Source organism: Saccopteryx leptura, chromosome 2, assembly GCF_036850995.1.
Source record: "Saccopteryx leptura isolate mSacLep1 chromosome 2, mSacLep1_pri_phased_curated, whole genome shotgun sequence".
Taxonomy (NCBI): domain Eukaryota; kingdom Metazoa; phylum Chordata; class Mammalia; order Chiroptera; family Emballonuridae; genus Saccopteryx; species Saccopteryx leptura.
Genome location: NC_089504.1, coordinates 149,815,316 through 149,830,300, shown reverse-complemented (window position 1 = coordinate 149,830,300; position 14,985 = coordinate 149,815,316). Strand labels below are relative to the sequence as shown.

Sequence of the window (14,985 nt, the reverse complement as noted above, 5' to 3'; positions counted from 1 at the left end):
AAGGTCACTGGCTTGAGCAACAGGTCACTCGCTCTGCTGTGCCCCCCACCCTGTCAAGGCACATATGAGAAAGCTATCAATGAACAACTAAGATGCCTCAACAAAGAAATGATGCTTTTCATCTCTCCCCCTTCCTGTCTGTCCCTATTTGTCCCTCTTTCTGACTCTCTGTCTCTGTCCAGAAAAAACACAAAAATTCTTCCAGGGATCATCCCCATCCCCTTAATAATTCCCTTGTGGCATTCTGTGTCCCCTACGTACCTCATAAACGTTGATATTCCGTGTTTCAAATATCAAACCTTTTCTCGTGTGTGTTCACTGAGTATCTTCATCCCTGGCTGCACATCAAAATTACTTGGGGAGTTCATTAAAAATACTGATGCTTGAGTCTCCAGATCAAATAATCAGAATCATGGAAAGGTTGGGCCATTGGTATGTAGGTAAATGTTTAACAACTTGCTCTTCAGGAAAAAAAAAATCAAGTCCTGATTTGCAGTATTTGTCAATTTCCATGGTGTATTTTCAGTGCAGTGGATTTCAAGCTACCACTTAACACTGCTGAGTGTAGAATATGGAAGAGATATTTACAAAGGCTAGCTTCAGCACACCCCACACACCACTAGGTGGGTATTTATGTGAGATATATATGTGATATAAACATGATGATATTTAATAACCATTTAAATATACAGTCACAAACACACAAAGACACACACACGTATATACATAGTCCTCCTTATCTGTGGTTTCACTTATCTGCAGTCAACCTTGGCCCTAATATGTATTAATGGAAAATTTCAGAAATAAACACTAAGTTTGAAATTGCATGCTGATCTGAATAGTATGATGAAATCACGTGCTGTTCCACTCCATTCTGCCTTGGACATGATTAATTGCTTTGTCCAGAATATCCTACCCTCCCATTAGTCACTTAGTAGCCATACAGATAATCAGATTGGTTAGTAGAGATTGAGAGAGAACACATTTATATAACTTTTATTGTAATATATTATTATAATTGTATGTATAATTAGTTATTAATCTCTTACTGTGCCTAATTTATGAATTAAACTTTGTCGTGGGTATGTATGTATAAGAGGAAACATAGTACAAATATATATAGGGTTAAATACTATCGAGTTTCAGGTGCCCACTGGGGGTTTTGGTATGTGGAAAAAAAAGGGGGAACTGTGTGTGTGTGTGTGTGTGTGTGTGTGTAATCACCAGGTTATTCTAATATGCAGCCAATGTTAAGAACCTCTGAACTAGATTACACATGACTCAGATGCAGTGACTGCTTTTGTTAGCCCCATCTTCCCTATGACACCAAGAAGAGAGACTGAAGCAATGTTGGTAACAGACCACATAAGGTTAATCTATCATTCACAAACTATGCAACAGTGAACACTAGTGTCGCCTTTGACACAAACAAAGAATTATAAATTCACTTTCTCACGATGTTCTTACTGATAAAGGGTGAGAGGCTCAGTATCTCTGGTATGCCTAAGCTAAAATGGCAAGTTTTTATGTATATTTCATTTTGTTTAATATTGTGTATAAACACTCAACCTCTGGGTATTTATTTTTAGTGCTTCCTACCACTCTCAGCTTTCAGGTATGGCAGCAGCCACCAGAATGATTGTTTTATTCATGGGAACTATGCTTTTATTCTACATAAAGCACATGTGTAATTATTTGTATACTTATTTCCTGCTTATACATGTTTAGAAGTTTCAATTCTCTTCCAAACAGCATTTTTACAAAACAGTGAGCAGAGAATATTTTGTGGGTGATCTTTTCCAGGCAAAGTAACATTGTCCCAAAAGAAAAGGGTATAAGGTACATTTTTTTGGGACCTCTAGGGAAAAAAGCCCATAGATATTTTAAATTATATGAAAGAGATCTACAAAGAATGTGGTAACCCAAGACATTGCTTAATAACACACTGCAGCCAGTTCTGCATGATACACTTAGATCTCCTGATCATCTCCTTAAACCAGGAAGGGGAGGGCAGCGGGCCACACTTCTACTTTAGTAACAGCTCACATACTTGGCAATCATATTCATTTATCCTTCGGTTTTGCTTTCTTCAAAATATACTTTCCTCAATAAATATGATTCTTGTGTTTCCATGTATAGAGAGATGACAGTTAGGACAAAGAACTTCAGTCACATGAAAGAAGAGAAGTAAAGCTAGTTCCTCAAATTGATGCCTCCAAAGACTTCAGAGACTATGGCTCAGGGAAGCCAGACTCAAGAGTTCATCCATCTGCAAAACCAGTGTAACGTAATTTCCCAGCTTTCCCTGGGGAACATTTTGGGATCATCTAATGTCATGGAATAATTCAATGAACAAATACGTTTCTAGTCAAAAATCACAAAATATTTTGCAACTAATAAGTCCCTTATCAAGTCAATGAAATATGGATAGTTAGGTGGAAAGGACAAAATATGATGTTTAAGAATTGGTAAAAAAAACATAAGACTAGATATGTTTTATCCATGAGGCACTGAAATAAACATTTTCAAATTTTTATATTAGCTTTGTGCACTTAAGCAAAGGTCTTGATCGTTTAAGGTTTTTAATGACAAACTCCGACTGCTTATTTCTGACTTTTTCTGGAGAATACAGCAAATTGTTGAGAATAGTGCAATGTTGATGTAATCAAAACTAGAAAAATATTAATTAAAGGTTTAATTTGGGAAAATTTTTTTCACTGTACTTTTTATATTATTTGGAAGGAAGAAGTCGTAAGAACCATCTCTTACCTGAGCAGGCTTCTTCTGAACAACCTGTTGTGGCTAAAAAACAAAAACAAAAGCAAAAAAATGTTATAGTTTAAGAGAAAACATACACAATGAAAAACATTAAGTATACATAATTCAAATATAGACACGCATCTGGCACAAAGCTAAAGTGAATTAGGCAAGATAGCTAGTGAAAAGATAGCAGTGGTCCCAATGGAAAACCATATGGACACTGACCCACTTTCCTAGTTTTACTTTTGTCTGATTTTCTTAAGAATGGGTTACTGCTGCAGAGCAGCCTGAGCCTGATGGCAGAAGGCAGGTCCCTATGGTCAGTTCATTTAGAAGCAAGAGAGAATAAGTTGACTGCTCAGGAGATGTCTTAGTTAATAAGCACAGGTCTTTCCAGTGCAGGTCTTTGCAGATGAAATAGAATTTAAGTAACAGAAACTGAATATTATTACTTCAAAGGAGAATGTAGTAATTCTTCTGTAAATTGGCCATTTTCCCCACTCTGAAAAGATAGAGAATAATGTGGAAGGGTGTGGCATTTTCTATTACTTGCCATTAAATTGATGAGAATGAAAATGTCTGTGAATCCATCCACACTACTGAAAGATGGGCCATAGAATCAATCCCTGGTCGGCTCGCGAGCCACATGCGGCTCTTTGGCCCCTTGAGTGTGGCTCTTCCACCAAATACCACGTGCGGGCGCTATCTCAGTAAGGAATGTTCCTACCTCTATAGTTTAAGTTTAAGAAATTTGGCTCTCAAAAGAAATGTCAATCGTTGTACTGTTGATATTTGGCTCTGTTGACTAATGAGTTTGCCGACCACTGAACTAAGTGGTATAATTATATATTAAGGAAATAAAATACAGGTTATCTCTATTAAAACAATTCCCAAATAAAGGCTTGCATGCATACCAGCTACATCAAAATATTAATATATAAATTTGCTATTTGATTCACTTTGTTTTTTTGTCTGAGTACCCTGAAACTTGAGGAGGGTATGGGCCTACTGTGTTAATATATTGTTTTTCCTTAAGAGCTTTACTGAGATACAACTAACATACTATAAAATTCACCCATATGCAGTATTTAATTAAAAGATTTTTAGTATATTTTCACTTCCTCTAAAAAATATCTCATATCCATGAGCAGCTACCCCCAATTTCTTCTTGCCTCCCAAGATACCCTCCCATTCCTAAGTCACCACTAATCTACTTTTTTTTCTTTTAATTTTAGAGAGATAGTGGAAGAGAGAGAGAAGCAGAAAGAGAGAAACATCGATTTGTTTCTGTATGTGCCCTGACAAGGGATCGAACACAGAACCTTTGCATATTGGGACGAAGGTCCAACCAACAGAGCTATCGGCCAGGGCTTACTTTCTGTCTCTAGAAATTTGCCTCTTCTGGACACTTCATGTAAATGGAATCATGCAATATGTGGTATTTGTGGTCTAGCATCTTTAACTTAGCACAATGTTTTCTAAGATTGTTCATGTTGCAGCATTTATCAGTTCATTTCTTTTAAAAGTTGCCAAATAATATCCCATGCATGGGATGTACTATATTTTGTTTATCCATCCATGGGTTGATAGACATTTGGGTTAGTTCCACCTTTTGGCTATCATGAGTAATGCTACTATGAACATGTATAGATGTTTTCATGTGAATTATGTATTCATTTTTCATTATATACAGTGTGTCCGTAAAGTCATGGTGCACTTTTGACCGGTCACAGGAAAGCAACAAAAGATGATAGAAATGTGAAATCTGCACCAAATAAAAGGAAAGCTCTCCCAATTTCATACCTATTCAGTGCAGTTCGATGTGGGCTCATGCACAGATTTTTTAGGGCTCCTTAGGTAGCTATCCCGTATAGCCTCTACAGACTCGTCACTGACTGATGGCCTTCGAGAACGGGGTTTCTCCACCAAACTGCCAGTTTCCTTCAATGCTTATCCCACCGAGTAATGTTATTCCTATGTGGTGGCGCTTCGTTATAAATGCGCCAATATTGACGTTGCACTTTGGTCACGGATTCGAATTTAGCGAGCCACAGAACACACTGAACTTTCCTCTGTACTGTCCATATCTCAACTGGCATGGCCGTGGGCTGCTCCGCTGTATACACGGTGTTACGTCATCATCTGCGCATGTGCACATGCTGCCACATCATCCTACAGAAACTGGGAGGGTTTTCCTTTTATTTGGTGCAGATTTCACATTTCTATCATCTTTTGTTGCTTTCCTGTGACCGGTCAAAAGTGCACTATGACTTTACGGACACACTGTCTATATGAGAAATATATGGTTACATATGTGGAACATATATGGTTATATATGTAGAACATATATATATGTTTAGGAGAGGAAGTTCTGGGTCACACAGGTCACCATGTTAAACTTTTTGAGGAGTTCCCAGTTTTCTAAAGCAGCTGCACCATTTTACATTCCTACCAAGAATACACCAGGGTTCAATTTCTTTAAAACTTGTTACTGTCTATCTTTTAAACATCCTACTGGGTATAAAGTTGAATATCATTCCTGTTCTGATTTGAATTTCTTTAATGATTAATGATGTTGAGCATCTTTTCATGTGCTTATTGGCCATTTGTATGTCTTCTTTAGAAAAGATTTAAATCTTTTGTCCATTTTTAAATTTGTTTTTTTTCACATTAAGTTGTAAGAGTTCTTTTTATGTTCTGGATGCAAGTCTCATCAGAATATGATTTGAAAACAACTTCTTCCATTCATTCTGTGGGTGGGTTTGTTTACTTTCTCAATGGTATCATTTGCAGATTTCATCTATGCCAATGTCTTCTTAATCTATATCTACATCAATTTAATTCTTACATTTATATCTATATCTATTTAATTGTGTATGTAGAACTCTTGACTTTTAGGTGAAACACTTGAGGAAAATTTTCTACCCAGCCTAAATTAATTTTCCAAGAATTAGAGTATTAGAAAAATATTTAAGTTATTCATTGTATTGCGGATTTGAAGTTCAAGCTTTTTGATAGATTACTTCCAGTACTCACCCTCATGTCTGAATATCACCCGCCTTACCTATTCTACCTATACTTCATTGATGTTTGTGAATTTAACTGAGCCACTCTGATGTGGAAAATGACATGCTTTCATGGTTCAGATAAAAGAAAAAGCCACAGTTCTCCAAAATAACAGAAGTTAGAATAAAATCACTATATGACGGAAGGGGTAGTGTTCCTATTCATTTTTCTTCCTTTCAGAATTTCTGTGATGGTATAATGTCTTCATGTTGCTGCTTTAAACATATATAAAAATCATCAAAGCTTCTTTTTAAAGATAAACAACTAAAAATTTAAAAAATTGCAAAGTGCTTTTGTTCACTGAAAAAGAAAATTCTTCCCTTTGACTTTAAATCAGAGTATAGATGACATCATAAAAGCCCAAATTTTGAGACGATGTTTTCTCCAGGTGGAATCAGACCAAGGACAATGAGGACTTCTTGCTTTTTATGATTCCAAAGTGTGTGCTAAGAGGGAAGTGTTCCTTTCAAAAGAGTCTTTTGTATGAACAGAGCTACTCTTCTCCCATCTCTTTTTTTTCCTGCCGATGACACCTGTACACAAGTTTACTCCCAAACTGTTTCAAATCCGCATGCGTTTCTTGCAGGCGGACTGGAGCCTGCTGTTCAGAAGTCCCCCTCCTTTTCTGGCGGAGGATCCTGCATTCACGTGACTCCTGCACACTGTGGGGCTCAATGAAATCCTCTGCGAGGGCTGCCAGCTCACCCAATTTTCCATGAATTAGGTCCTGACACTTCAATGAGGGGAAAGACAATGTCTGAAACGCTTCCAGCCCTGGCTCCCAGCCTAGTCTGTGTCACAGAACTTCTTCCAGCTGCCCTCCCTTCCACACAGCACTTCATACTTTTCAGACCACCAAACAAACAGACCCTTGAATTTATTCGTTCAGTGCTGGTTGGGGTGATGGCTGCCAGGATGTTTTCCCAGCCTCTGGCACCCAATGGCTCCAGACTGTGCCGAGAAAGTTTTCTGTTATTGTTATTTTGTTTTGTTTTTATTTTTTATGAATGGCTTTGGGAGAAAATGCCGAGGGAAGCACAATACTACTGCCATTCATAAAAAGGGAAAGGAAGCAAGCTGCTGTCTGGAAACCCTCTGGGACACCAGGCAAACGGCAAGACTCCGTCTTCCTGGAGGCATCTCTGGCTTAGAGCTGAATGCTCCTACCTAGAAGCCAGTTGCCTCTTAGGGTTCGTGTCGTTAAAAACATTGTTGATCACTTTATGTTTATAAGAAGAACTGAATGATATCAACTATGCATGTTAACCGTGAGTGTGGTCAGCAGGATATTTTCCTGCACCTTAATAAATGAGTACTATTTTGCTCATTTCTCATGTAAAAGCTTAAAATCCTTTCCATTTTTAATACCTACCCCTTTGTGACTGGAAGGAATTTAATATAATTTCCCCAAGACCATTTTCTAAACCCAATTCTTCTAATTCTCTTAATCCTCTGGATAATGATCTGAGGAAACCCTTTCTCATTCTTAAAGACAGACAAACAAACAAAAAATATCAAATCTGATCCAATCCAGGACAGTTAGGTTTCATGGCCTGAGTTTCACCTCTAGATTCTCCTTGTCCACTGGGGTCTCTCGGGATTCCTCCCTGCCACCGGAGCCAGGGCAAGTCCTGGCTTCCTCAGCAGGGCCCAGCTCTGATTCTCCTGGGTTGCTGACAAAAAGCACATCTCAGAGGACAAGAGGTCAGCCCACAAGATCCAACTGCTCCCCCTACCACCCTTAGAAATTCTTCCTTAGCTATCAATTGCAGAGAGTCTGAGGACACCCCTTTTACAGGCATGGGTTTCATAATGACTGTTCTATTGAAGAGAGAGCAAAGCCCTCCAAGTTGCTTAGACAATTCTGAAGATTCCGTTTGAAGAAGTCTATGCACATGGTAAGTTTGTACAGTTTGGGCACTTTCTCGACCTGGCATGCAAAACTCACAGTACACTGAGATTTGGAGTTCTTTATATTAAGAAATCGTTACATCTTTCAGAAGCTTGTAATGAAAATCATTCCACTGTTGTACTGAAACTTCTAAAATACATTAGGTGAAAGGGAGCTTTGTCCCAGAACAAAACATCAATGACAATAAAAGACTTGAAACAAATTTTAAATAAATGCTTTGGATTAATAAATGTTAAAATATAACTCTGAAGATAACAGACCCCATCAATCAAATGTAGATGAAGAAGGACCCTCTTAAACCACATAGATGTGTAGTTCTCTGCAGGTTAATACTTAGCCGAAGTCAAAGTGTAATCTTTAAGGAAATAAATATTATTGCCTCTAAATAGCTTAAGATACAGCATGCTAAGAGAGTGTAAAGGATATGAAAAGAGAAAAAACATATTTTTGAATCTCTGAGACCATACAGGGAACCAGTATCTCTCTTCAAATGAAAGGAAAAACATTGCTGTGTATTTAATGTCCACAGGGTATTTTGGTTTTTCAGATTTTGTAGAAAGACACTAGGCAGGAAGTGGTCTGCCACCCCATCTATTTCAGAATAATTAAGGGGTTCCCTATCCCTCCTGAGAATCCAACCTATGGTTCCTGGGAGTCTAGGTATTTTAAAGCGGATACTTAGACAGCTACGCCACCCCTTCTAGTAGGAATTGAAAGAAAATCCGTCATAACAGAGGACCTAGATGTTATGAGTTCACTTTACTACTAATCTCAACTTTAAATAAAAAGAGGCTTGAATCGGGCTTTACCAACTTAGCTTTGAGTACAATGTACAGCACAGTGAGGATGATCATTTTGCAAAGGTTATTCAATTGACCTTTAGAAGAAAACAGCCCCTTCATTTGGATCTCTGTTCTCAGCAGTTTAATCTAATGACATCCTTTGTTTTCTGCAGCCAGGACTGGGCAGTTTTGCTCACTTTGTTTTAAAATCACAAGACCATCGTTGAATCAAGAAGTCCTTCTGTTTCCTCACACAATCTTTTCCCAGGTTGACTCTTTCCCCTTCTCATAGCAGTCTAGGCTAAGACAGGTCCCCTAGTCATTTACTAAAGAAGAATCGTAAAACCCTCATTTCTTCCGCAAAACATGAAAAGCTCCTAAAAAGTAACTCTCATTTCTTATTTGTAAATTTGTTAACCAACTAAATAACATCCCACAAGATAAGCTCCATTATTTAAAATTTAAAACTAATATGGTAGCAAACTGAAAATATTTGTTAAAAAGATACTTGCTTTGAAACTTCCAAAGGCATCCTTTCTGCCCAAGTCAGGACATTGAAGTAGTTGGGGGCTTGTGCTTGTGTCTGTGTCAAGACAAGCACAGATAGCTTCATCCTCTGCCTCAACTGACTGGGGAATGCATTTCTACCATCTGAAGAAATTTTCAATAAATAAATCGACCTATTGTTCAATTACCTCAACTGCTCTCCGGACTGATTAGTTATTTACAGCAAAAAGTGTCAAACAAATTGAGTTAAGTAGACACAGCTCAGATTCAAGACAGCAATTGTCCAGCCTCTAGTAAACATGTCATACACGGCCTTGAGCCAGGATGGGCAGCAGCTTCGCATCTGTGCTGCGCATACTGACAGGAGTTCTTGTTGAGTTGTGGTTTGAACAATACCCTTTTGACCCTTTGTCCCAAGTAGTTAAAAGGCTCAAAAGGTGACCTTTACCTCTGTATATAACCATTCACCAAGATTCACTTTCATTTATGTGCTGAGAAATATGCTTTTCAATTTTCTGAAGTTTCACAGTGCTATTCTGAATATGTTTTCTTTGAATATGACATTAATCCAAGTAGAGGAAGATTACCATCATCGAGAATGGAAATTCTTTCTTGCTTTCTGTGAAATGACGTATTCAACACTCTTGTTTATGACAATTTGGATTTATAGTTTTAAAGCTTCAATATTCTAGAATGTCAAGATTTACATCTGAGTCCCTATAATAAATGAAGCTTATGTTCTGTAGGCTTTGAATCACTCTTTAAAAAGCATAAGAACCACTTTCTCTTCTTTTCCAAATCAGATCTTATGTGAATCCTACAATAGGAAGCAGACAAAGTGGTACTTCTGATTGGGGTGCTGATGTTCCAACACATGCATTGCCCTCCCAGGATGCCCCTGATGTCCCTTAATGGAACACTGAAGGGTCCAGGGAAGGTCAAGTAAAAGTCTCTGATCTCTAGATGCAAATCCTCCACCATACTTGTACTTCACCAGGATTGGTGGAGGCCGAACCTCTACAGAGCATTCATTCAGTGTGACTTACGCTGTTAGGTTGAACCATATGAGCTTGAATTTCTGTCAAAAAGCAATAATTTCATACGGTTTAACCTAATAGGTTTGGCTTAATTGAATCAAGGTGATGTTTCATGCTAATTCAGCTATATAATTTTTGTGATTTGTTATTAAGTTGTGTTAGCCAACAGGTTGGTATACTTTCTGTATACCTAGGTCCTACTCTCAATTCCTCCCTTGGTCTTTTCCTTTACATTTATTTTGCCAAAAGATGCCAGACCCTGTGGTGAAAGAAGGGATTTGCCCATACCAGGTATAACACTCCAGGTTTTTCATTTATTCTGCAGCCTTTCTTCAAGAATATCGTGGCTGTCTTTGTGACCTGCTAGCTAACTTCTTATACCCACTCCAAGACCTTCTGAACATTACCTCTTCATTGAAACTGGCTGGCTGGAATAATCTGCATATAGCAATTCTCCACAGCTATTCAAGGAAGCTTTAGAATGAAAACTGTAACTTCTAACTCAATTTAAAATAAATAATCAACTCTCAGTTTACTGACACGGATACAAGGAATTGAGTTCATGATATTCCCTAACACCCAGTGGACAAAAAATTCTTTGATTTACCTAAGAAATGTTTTTGGTAATTAGAGAGGAATGTGTATCTCAAGTTTGAAGCATTTCTTTCAGATCAAGTGTTGGTGCAACAATGTTAGTATGAGACTCAGCTGTAGCTATACAAATTCCATCCTTTTGCATATACCACTCTCACAGGGCTGGAAGTCTTCCTGTTCCATAGCTTCCTCTATTGAGAACAACCTGCCCCCTGGTGGTGGGAGGCCTTGGTAAAGAGGAGAAACCATCCTTCATGATACTAATGGTAATTTTCCTCCAGCTTACCAAAAGCCTGGGTTAGATCATAAAGTCTACTTCTTGTGCCTCCCATGTGCACTTAGAGTGACTGTAATGTATGTACACATGTAGCCCCAGATAGTTAAAATTTGACAGTAACATCTGGTTCTTACAGTGGAAAGGAGGTTTTGTACTTCTCTGTATAGAGTCTCCTGAGAAGTGAAAATCTATGGGGAGTTTTAGCAAAATCCTTGGAACCTCTGCCGGGTATCTGAAGAAAGGTGAGGTGTTCTTTATTTTCTACTTTACTTGGCTTTATTTTTAGACTTAAAAAAAAAAAGAATCCCTTCAAAAGTATTTATTGGCCCTGGCTCAATGGTTCAATTGGTTAGAGCATCATCCGGAAGCACAGAGGTTGCTGGTTCCACCCCTGGTCAGAACCCATATAGGAACAGATCAAAGTTCCTCACTCTCTCTCCCTGCCTTTCTAAAATCAATAAAATAAACATTAAAAAAGTAGTTATTAGATTATTAGAGCAAAGTGCCCTCATGATGCCTGGCCTCATTTCATTCGTTCAAGGATGAGAATAGTTAGAATCTGCTCTACTTAGAGTATATTAACATCAGCCCGTGTGTGTGCGCAACAGGCCGCGTAAAAACAGTTCTCGTGAAAACAGATGTAGGGGTTGATACTTTGGAGTCTTTGCCTTCCTGCAGCAGCTGCCTTTCAGACACCTTTAGAATGGAGGGGAAAGCTCTATGAGGAATTGTCAAAAATCTCAGTGTCCTGATTAATTTCAAAAGCCAATCTTCTATAACATGACCCGATAGCTCATTGAATTCTCACTGCTATTTGATAAACTGTACATCAGACAGGTACTGGATATAGAAAATGAATAAGAAATGTTTCCTGGTTTCAAGAAGCCTAGAGTCCAATAAGGGGCACAAAGAAAGAAAGATATATTAGAGTACAATTTGCAATTTTAGATTAATTTTTTCCATGTTCAGTGTAATCTTGTACGTTCAAGGTAATCTTAAGAGTTGAGAAGCATGATCATAAAATACAGAGAATAATCACAGAAAAGAGATGACTATTTTTCTTCTAATAGGAAAAATGAGAAAGTAGAGATATGTTCATTAAAGGAAAAAAATACAAGAAGAAATTTGAAGACTTGAATAGAAGAAAATGATCACTTCTTTCCCATCACAAAAAAAAAAAATACAGGTAGGCAAAAATTTTTTATTTCTACTTTACACAGTTAAAGATTATAATTGTCTTAAAAAATCAGAAAACAAAGCAAAAAAAAGATGCAGCTATGGGGGTAATGCTGTTAAAATCATGGCTAGTTGTAAAATGATACTTTGGTGTGCTTCCAAGTTACCGCATTTAATACACATTTTTATTTTATGGAAGATGGCTGTGCTTTGGGGATATAAAGCATTCTGAAGTGAACAGTCACATACAGGTGGGGGTAAAGCAATACAGTCATATGAGTTGACTTTTCATCTCAATTTTTATGATTTTCCAAGATTTGGGGGAAATTTTACCCTGAGGCAAGCAAAGAAACCAAATGAAAATTGTAAGATTAATGTCACTCCATAGGAAAAAATATCTGTTTCAATCGTGTTTCCTTATCCCACAAGTTTTTAAGCAAAAACACTATATATTTTTTAAAGGATCAAATTATTTATTTATTCTCTACATATTTCCTTTTCTCTGTATGTAGCCATTCACAAAGCTAGTTCACTTTGCATATGTGCACATGGTTAACAGCATCAAAGTCAAATGAATAAATATTTAAAACACCATGCTGCTTGGTTTCAACAAATGAAACACACATGCATAGATGCTGTGGATTAAGTTCAAACTTTAGCTAAGGTCAGCTTTAGCTGGAGAGAAAAAGTAATGTTCAATAATCAATGAAAGTAGACATCTGTGAAATAATGAAAATAAAATAGAGATGAGCAATAATACTTCAAATTTGTTGGTGATATACTTGACAGTCCATTTAAAACATATATCTTCTTAACATTAAACTTATTATTTAGGTAGTGGTTATATTAAATTGGATTTAGACTTGAACTATATATATATATTTCACATAACGTGTATATCTTGTGTGCTTGTCTATATGGTTAGGATAGAAATAATGTGAATTTAAAAGTAGTTCCACTTTAATTTTTATGACAGAGATTTAGAATTAATACTTAGAAAATTTCTTTAGTTCTAAGACCATTTATTTGGGTCTAAGACTAAAACATTTAAAAATGGCTTTACAAAATGATTTGAAGACCCAGTATTTCCCAAAAGCTATCATAGTCACCCACGGAACTGAATTTTAACAGCTGGATCATGATTTTACGCATTTCTTTTCCTTACAGAAAGAGTCCATAACTTTATTTGTAATCTCTTACATTCTCAAGGACTACAAAGGGATAGTTTATGGGTTGAGAGCTCCATGATACTTAACTGAGTCATATCGCTCCTAGAACCCTAATTTAGCAGTATTTTCTTGGCACCAGTTTAGGGCTGACTTTAGCAGTTGAGTTGTTTTTCTTGGAGAAAGTTTAATATTCAATCCGAGAAATGTTAACTATTCCCGAACATTAGCTTATATCCTTTAACTTTTCAAACAGTTATAGAAGTGAGTTTTCTTTCTCCCACATTCTCACACTTCCAGAGTACACCCAGCACCCCGGTCTTTGCAGAGTACCTTCTTCCTGCACCTTCCCTCAAGATTTTCCTGGGATTAAAATCCCTTCTTGCAGAATCCATAAATTAAAGTTCTCCATTCCTTCTTCAGAAAACCAAGCATTTCACTCAGCTTGTCCTCAAAACCTCTATTTCAAGTTTAAGTGGAGTTTCAGGCAGCCCCCAGAACTACCTAAAAACTGATGATCTGAAGTTGGTATACTGTCACCTTAAAACTATTTCTTTGTTTAGACTATTCCAGAAATCTTTCTAAACTCTGCTTTATTATATCTGTTGAGTCAAACATTCTTTAATTGTAATTCAGGATAAGGTGATACGAGTCTTCATTTTACATTAATATTGCCCCACTCATCTGTGCGGGCGTAGCTCCCAGGTCCCCCAGTGGACGTCTGAAACCACAAGTAGTCGTGAATCTTATATATACTGTTTTTTTTCTATACGTACATACCTATATAAAGTTTAATTTACACGTTAGACACAGTAAGAGATTAATAACAATAACTAAAAGTAAAATAGAACAATTATAACAATACATTGTGATAAAAGTTAACTATTAACTTTTTTTTTTCTTTCTCTCTCTGAAAACTAATCTGATCATCAGGAGGGCTCCTAAGTGACTCATGGGTGGGGAGTGTATAGAGCATGAATTTTGGGACAAAGGGATGATTCATGTCCTGGGCGGGATGGAGTGGGACAGAGCAAGATATCATCACACTACTCAGAACAGCGTGCAACTTAAAACTTATTTCTGGAATTTTCCATTTAATATTTTTGAACCGTGATTAAATCTGGGTAACTGAAACCACGGAAAATGGAGGACTACTGTATATTGATTATATGATAATAATACAGCAATATACAGTTTACATAGTGATTTCATGTGTACTGTCTGATTTTCCTCACTACAGCCATCTGAAGCAAATACTGCCATTCAGATTTACATATGCAGAAGCAAAATGCTGAAGATAGGAATGACTTGTGAAAGATTCCAAGACCAGTACGTACCTAAGCTACAATTTCAACCTGGGTTGTCCCAGATTCTCTGTAGCTTCTGCACTTTCCACTAGAATACACTGCTCCAGCAATTGCTTATTTATTTATTTAAATTAAGTGAGAAGCGGGAAGGAAGACCAATTCCTGCATGCGCCTCAGCCCAATCCACCCAGTAAGCCCCCTACCCAGGGATGCTCTGCCCATCTGGGGCTGCTGCTCTGTTGCTCAGCAACCAAGCTATTTTAGCACCTGAGGTGAGGCCACAGAGTCATCCTTACCACCAGGGGCAACTTGCTCAAACCATGTTAGCCATGGCTGTGGAAGGGGAAGAGAGAGAGAGAGAGAGAGAGAGAGAGAGAGGTGTAAGAGTGAGAGGGGAAGGA

General features: G+C 37.5%; 1 protein-coding gene across 1 annotated transcript in view; it reads right to left on the bottom strand.

Moving 5' to 3' along the window:
- HMGA2 (high mobility group AT-hook 2) overlaps nt 1-14,985 on the bottom strand; it is a 145,387-nt gene that overhangs the window by 13,664 nt on the left and 116,738 nt on the right. Inside the window, exon 6 of the mRNA XM_066363374.1 lies at nt 2,770-2,802. Coding sequence (XP_066219471.1) covers nt 2,770-2,802 — 33 coding nt within the window. The remainder of the gene's footprint in view (nt 1-2,769; nt 2,803-14,985) is intronic.